We start from the raw sequence: 7,481 nt of genomic DNA on the forward strand, positions 1-7,481 counted from the left end.
TGACCTTCGACCTCTCTTAGGAAGGAGGCAAGAGAAAAGAAATTCTCTACAGGGACCAACAGAGTATCACATCTTTACTATTAAATCTTGTGGCCTCTCACAAGACTTTAAGGGTAACAGGATCAGGCAGTAACATTGTACATTACTACTTTCTTTCTGATGGTTTGTGTGCCGCACCCTTGTGAGCCATTCAAAACGAGGAGACCATAACAAATGAACTGCATTGTTCTTCATGGCACTGAATCAAATCAAATTGTATTGTATCAGATAGATCAAATCAAAAATGAAAGTAATCAGATCCAGTTGTTGTCCAGCTCAGAGATATCTCTTTCCTGTACTGAATTTATTTTCCCCTGCTAAGTATGTATTGAGATTCATATGGAATGGGTCTGTGACTCTGTACCTCTTGGTGGCGTTCTCCTGGAAGGGGTAGATGACCTGTCCGTTGTGGCAGAGCTCACAGATGAAGCCTTTCTCTCGACACAAACTGCAGCTGAAAACATGGGAGCTGGCGAACTTGATCACCTTGGACAGGAAGGGAGCCAGCTTCCCATCAATCACCTGCGGGAGGAGAGAGGAAGAATACGTGAGAGATGAAGAAGAGGAAACAGAGAGAGGAGGGAAAAGAGCAAGTGGGAGAGGGAGAGAGGAGGGAAAAGGCGGGGTGATGGATACAAGTGGAAGATACAGATTGAAGAGGAGCAACGTAATGAATTATAGTGAGGAAAGGAGAGTTGCAGTGTAAGAGCAATCATCACCATGATATCTCATTTACAAGAATGGGATATCAGCCAGTCAGTGTCATCCACCTCCAATATGATGGATATGATGCAGCTTGATTGATTACATATTTATTGTAGAATTGATCAATACTACATTGGCTGTCTATGGGAAGCCTAACCTGAACTGATTCCAATGCAATATTTCATAGAGGTTTTAGTGTCCCAGGGTCCACTCTGACAAGAATAACATTCTGGGAGAAACACTGAATACTTTTTCTGAATTTTTTGGCATGAAAATTGTCAAATATAGGGATATAAAATACTGGCAGAAAATACCGACTATAGTTAAAATCGTTAAAATTTCAACCTTTTTTGGGGGTTTTTAGAAAAAAGACTAAACTTAAATAAATAAACTTAAATCTATAAAAATAAAATTGAATTTACAAATGGCTACAACAAAGACAAAGCCACTCGGTGAAAGACCTCGATGGGGCCTGGAGTTCAGTGTCAGGAATTCACATCAAACCTAATGAAGATTCATAGAGAAAAGACTGGAGAGGGGAGGAGAGGCTGAGGAGGGGAAACTGAAGGAGGGAGGGAGGCTAAAAAAAATAATATGGTGAATGCCTTTTAATGGCAACGCTTGGCAAGTTCTTTGAAAGCCCAGGGAGGTTTGGGGGTGAGGTGGGGTTGGGGGGTCAGGGTGGTTAGAGAGAATGCAATTGTGGTGAACAGGCAGTGGGCAGAAAAAACGCTTAATGAAAAGAAAATCTGTTTCGAATGTTTAGGATATTGCAGATATTAATACTACGCTGCTTTGGCAACACAGCTTTCTGTCCCGCCATGTTAATAAAGCAGATTGGAACTGAACTGAGAGCGTGAGAGAGAGAGAGAGAGAGAGAGAGCATGTGAAAGAGCAGGAGAAAGACAGAGAGAGAAAGAAAGTGAGAGCATACGAGAGCATGCAAGAGTGAGAGAAAAACTGAGAAAGAAAGAGTATAAAGTAACAGAGAGGAGAGAAAGAGAGAGGAGAGAGACAGCATACAAGAGCAAAAGAAAGTGCTGGAAAAAGAGTGAACATACGAGAGAGAGAGAGAGAGAGAGAGAGAGAGAGAGAGAGAGAGCGAGAGAGAGAGAGAGACAGAGAGAGAGGGGGGGGGGGGGGGGCCTGCATTCAGATACAAGTGGTTCCACCTGGCAGAGCCCAGGACCTCCCAATTATAACCTCCTCCATGCTGTCTGTTGGAGGAGGGGAGGAGAGGAGTAGACGAGATGGAGGGAAAAAGGAAGGAAACGACCCCAATCTCCACACACTCACACTCACATAGAAAACAGGCTGTTTCAGGACCATAATGCATGTTGTTATATTGATTCTATTTACAGTATATCACACACCAGGGCCAAGTGCCATGAGCACACCTACACTTTAACCTACAGTATATTGAGAGTAATGGCCTAGACAAAGGGCTTTTATCACAACAACTCATACTGTACACTACTGTGCAGTACACTAGCATCCGACTGATATATAGGGCCAATATTGTCTTTTTATTAAAAACCTGGGTCAGTCAGTGTCGTCCATCTCTGATATGATAGATATGATGCAGTTTGAATTTATTGTAGAATTTATCAATACTACACTGGTTGTTGATGGGAAGCCCTTAACCTGACTTAATTCTATTGTTTGCGATTGTTTTATTTTCATGAGTCAATACACCAGAAACAACCAATATCTACTTTAATTTTCATTATTTTAATGCATCAGTCATCAGGAACTTCTGCGATTTTTGAGCTTGGATGCTTTTACGGGATGGGATGGGATGGGATGGGATGCGAATGCGATGCCAACGCAAAGTCAGTGCAATGCCAACACAACGTGGCAGTGGATCAGCTTTCACTGATTTCCTAGGAAGCGTTCCCTCCATGGCTGATGGCTATAGCACAGTTTGGGAGGCAGATGACAAAGGGATCAACAGATCCGGGTACAAAGAAGGAGCCAAGCAGCGGGATCGGCATACGGGCAACGTCCCACAGACTTGCCCACTCTGGTACAGATGATAAATGTAGGCCGTTAACCAGCCAGGCAGGCAGGCAGACAGGTATAGAGGTTGTCAGACAGGTACCGAGGCAGTATATGTGCCCCCCTCCCCTTGCCCAGCACAGCCCGCTCTAAGCCATGCCAGCCCAGCTCCAGTCCGGTCCAGCCCAGTCCACATGACAAATGGCTCTCCTGATGGCGGCTGACGGGCCCAGTAATTAAGGCCCTCTATAATTGGACTGGGCAGAATCAAACGACTGGCAGCACAGCTCTGGGTGGCTGACTGGTACTCTGGAGGGATGGAGGCAAGGAAGGAGGGAGCCACAGAAAGATGGATGGATGGAGAGTGACAGAAACAAATGGGAGGGATGGAGGAGCAGAGAAAGAGACGAGGAAATCAAAAGCCAGCTTCCCATATGTGTGTAAAGCCTGGAAATGTCAAATTGTTGTATATGTTGAACTATAGCTAAAATACATTATTTTACCAATGATATGATCATTTATATTGCTGTAAATTCACATATCTTTTCCTCTGTTTTCTTCAGATTCCCATATCCCTCCTGTTGTTACATACTGCTTATATATTGATACTTTAGGTTAATGGTTTCACCTATTCCATACTGAGTTCTACTGCTGTTATTTTATTGTACACACCCTAATAATGCTGTAAACCATACTTTTTCCCCATACAGTCTATTTAACGTGTTGAAATTGTTGGTCACACATGTTTAAATAACCCTAATTTGCTATATTCTTGTTTATATTCTATTTTTCTTGGCTGTATCATATGACTACATCCCAATTTCTGGGTCATCATCTTCATAAGTTTCTTATCTTGTGGATATGGATCCATTAAAGACAAATTAAATCTAATCTTTACAATTCAATTTCAGTTTCTTGTTTGAAGTTTTTCTCTCACTCTGCTGACAGAGTGTGGAAATGTGCTCTCCTTAGTTGACTGAAGAGTGCTAGATATCTGCAATCTAGCCAGTCTTTGTGTGTGTGTGTGTGTGTGTGTGTGTGTGTGTGTGTGTGTGTGTGTGTGTGTGTGTGTGTGTGTGTGTGTGTGTGTGTGTGTGTACTGTCATTGTAGTTTTTCCTGGAAGAGCCCTCCACCTCCTCCTAGCTCCTAGTCGTCCTTCCCTCCAGACCTCCCTCCTTCCCAACCAGCTCCCTTTCTTTTCTCTCTTCTGCTTCTTACAAAGCAGACTCCCGTAAATGTAACCCCCCTCCAACCTCACCCCACCCCTCCCTTCCCCACCCACTGAATTCTTCCTCCTCCAACAAGCCCCCCTCCCCTCACTAAAGGCCCAGGCTTTCCTCCTTTTTTCTGTCCCCAATCTTCTACAGCTTCCTTCTTCTTGTACTGCACTCCCTTTCCATCCCTGACCCTCTCATCCTCCCCTCCTTTCTCCCTCTTCCATCTATCCCACCATTTACATCACATTACATTAAACTTTATTGATCCCAGTGTGGAAATTGGGTTGTTGCAGCAGCAAGTAGTAATAGGATACATCAAAGAAGAATAGGATATAAATGAGAATAGAGCAAATAAGGGTTACATAAACATACTCAACCAACAATTATAACACACATTAACATAAATACATATTGACTATTAAGTAGAGATGTATGAATACAAAAAAAAAAAAAGTACAGATTCTAGCATTAACAGGGTGTGCAAAATAGTAGCAGTAGTATCAGTAGCAGCAGAAGAGATTTGTGCATTATAAAAAGGTCTTAAAACATTCTAAAAATATCAAATATGCATTATATAAAGAGAGGAATAGAGGATGAGAAACGACACTGAGAAAGATTACAGCATATTTACAGGACGGTATTTATATTAATGGGTCTACAGGGGGTCATAAATATGTACAGAAGTCTCTAGGCCTGTAGAGGAAACTATACACCTTCCAGATATACTCACATCCTTCACCCCTTTTCCCTCCCTACTTGACCCCCCACTCTCCACTCTTTACCTCCGCTCCCTCCATCTATCCTCCCATACTCCTTCCCCTCCCTCCTTACCCCCGGTCCACCCTCCTTCTCTGTCCCATGTAGGGCTCTTTGTGCTCCCAAACCTCCTAATCCCCTAAAACTGCTGTTTAGCAGCCGTTCGCCTGCCCTCCACACACACGCGCGCGCACACACACACACGCGCACACACACAGAGTACCAGAGCTCCATTAGAGAGCTATAAAGCCAGCCGGGATTACATCGCTATAAAGACTAGGGTGAGCTCTGTTTGGATAACACCCTCTCCTCGCACACACACACACACACACACACACATGCACACTAAACAGGATTACCACTGCACAATGACATACGTCGGCCATCAGTGTGTGGTCGTGTGTGTGTGAGTGTGTGATGGCCAGTGATAGAGTATAGGCCCGAGGATGATGAAGTCGCTGTCAGGTTGATACATGCAAACTTCAATGCCTTTCATGTTACTTTTCCCAGAGGGAAACAAACAGAAAAGAGCTTCAATACTTTGGTTTTTCACTCTCAAAATTTACACTGTGTTATGATGGGTACCAAGGAAAATCAAAAGAAACTAAACAAATACATAAATGGATAATTAGACAGATCGATAGGTACATTGACAGATACATAAAAGTGATGAGGAAAGCTCTGAGATTAAAACTAATCTAATTCACATTTTTTCTTCATAATCACATATTTATTTTCACTTATTTCATACTGCATATACGTCTTTTTCATGTTGCACATATTTTTCATTCATTTTTTCTTTGCTTCAGTATGTCCTACTGCTGTTATTTTGCACACCCTCATTATGTCATAATTCTTTTTCTTTTCATACTTTTCATTAAGGAGCTTAGACGTAATTTAGTTATTTTATTTTCCTCACTACTGCTGTTTTTGTTTCTGTTATATTTCTTTTAGTTGCATTTTAAAAAAACATTTTGCTCTGTTCTTATTTATACTTTTCTTTGCTGTATTCTGTTACCATTTGCTGCTGCGATGACTCAATTTCCCTAGGGGTATCATTAAAGTTTCATCTAATCTTATTTCATGTTAAAGTAAAGGTCAGTGCTGGGCAGCTGAGTGTCAAGGCTCCATCTAAACTCAAAGCCATGAAGAGAAATTGGAAATCTGTCTGAGAACATGTAACATTTATTTAACAAGCTTTTGCGTCGCTGGACAAGTGTGAGTGGAGAGGCATACTTGGCATAGAGGGAATGCCAGGGTGTCACTGTGGGAAGCTTGCTGTCTGCACACACACACACATACACACACACACTTGTCAGGACCAACGATCCTGCCCCCACATTCATTTAACACAATTCAAACTTCTATAAGATTCTCTCTCTCTCTCACACACACACACCTACCTACTTTACTCCTACTTTAGTCCTCACAGAAACCCCCAGAAACAATCCTTAAAACCAGTGAAGGAAGGGGCAGAGTGGCCAAACAAAGTGGCCTTGGACAAACACATGTGGTTTCACCAAATTAACCAGTTCTTAATAGGGGACACGGGGGAAGGCTATTTGTTGGGAAGTGAATAGGCTAGTGTGGTCCAGGGTATAGCCAGAGAGTTCAGCCTTCACTGACCTCTGCGCTGGGACAATAAAAGCCATGTTGATTAAGAGCGCCATTTTATTCAGGAGGTGAATCAAAAGAAACAAGCTTGTTAATATGGAAAACCAATTAAGACGCAGAGTGCTTGAGAAGCACCAAGAGTAGGAGAGAGAGAGAGAGAGAGAGAGAGAGAGAGAGAGAGAGAGAGAGAGAGAGAGAGAGAGAGAGAGAGAGAGAGAGAGAGAGAGGGAGGGAGGTGGAGGATGAGAGAGGGAGGGAGGGAGAGGGAGTGCATTTATGAGAGTTGTGCAGATACCAAAGCCACCTATTGGTAAATTTAGTATTACTTCAAATGAATGGCTCAGGACTGTAGTGTATATACAAGAGAGTGTACAACTAAATCAGAAAGAGTTGAGCTGGGAGAGAGAGAGAGAGAGAGAGAGAGAGAGAGAGAGAGAGAGAGTGGGAGACATTCGAGGGGGAAGCGTGTGTGTGTGTGTGTGTGTGTGTGTGTGTGTGTGTGTGTGTGTGTGTGTGTGTGTGTGAGGCCAAGGGGATGTTGGGAAGAATAGAGGGATGTCACGCTTTGTTTTTCTGCCTGTTGATTCTGAATGTGACCAATTAGTGAAGCAGAGAGAGAGAGAGTGTGGGAGTGGAGGGGGGCAGGAGGGGGGGGACGCCCAATCTCTTTCACCATGAGAGTCTACTGGCCCGGCTCCGAGTCAGAGAGAGCGACATAAAAAGAGAGAGAGAGAGAGAGAGAGGGGGGGGGGGGGGGGGGGGGGGGACACTGAAAGAGAAAAGGAGGGCAGGGTACAGCATAATGAACATAATGACAAACAATAGAACTTTTCAGTCATTTGTGGTTGTTTGCCTCCAACCCCCGGCTCACACAGACAACTAGGTACTGTCGCTGAAAGGCCAGAATGTGTTTTCCTGTGTTTATTATCACCACTGGTAAGCAGGAGTGAGTTCATCTGCATTCATGTGAAGCTGTACACGTTTGTCTTACTATACTTGTGAGAAGCCTTCCATTGACTACATTCAGTCCGTACTCCTGAATTAACATAATCCTAATTCTAATCTTAACCCTAACACCAAGTCTTCTACAAGCCTGCTAGTTTGTTGTTAGCACACACATGCCTGCTAGCGGCATCATGACAGAAAACACT

The 7,481-nt window shown here is 43.3% G+C and overlaps 1 protein-coding gene across 1 annotated transcript in view; it reads right to left on the reverse strand.

Annotated features, from left to right (window-relative positions):
* Positions 1-7,481, reverse strand: part of plekhm3 (pleckstrin homology domain containing, family M, member 3) — a 43,041-nt gene that overhangs the window by 4,278 nt on the left and 31,282 nt on the right. The window contains exon 6 of the mRNA XM_071903723.2: positions 404-561. Coding sequence (XP_071759824.2) covers positions 404-561 — 158 coding nt within the window. The remainder of the gene's footprint in view (positions 1-403; positions 562-7,481) is intronic.

This window comes from Centroberyx gerrardi, chromosome 10 (assembly GCF_048128805.1).
Source record: "Centroberyx gerrardi isolate f3 chromosome 10, fCenGer3.hap1.cur.20231027, whole genome shotgun sequence".
Lineage (NCBI taxonomy): Eukaryota > Metazoa > Chordata > Actinopteri > Beryciformes > Berycidae > Centroberyx > Centroberyx gerrardi.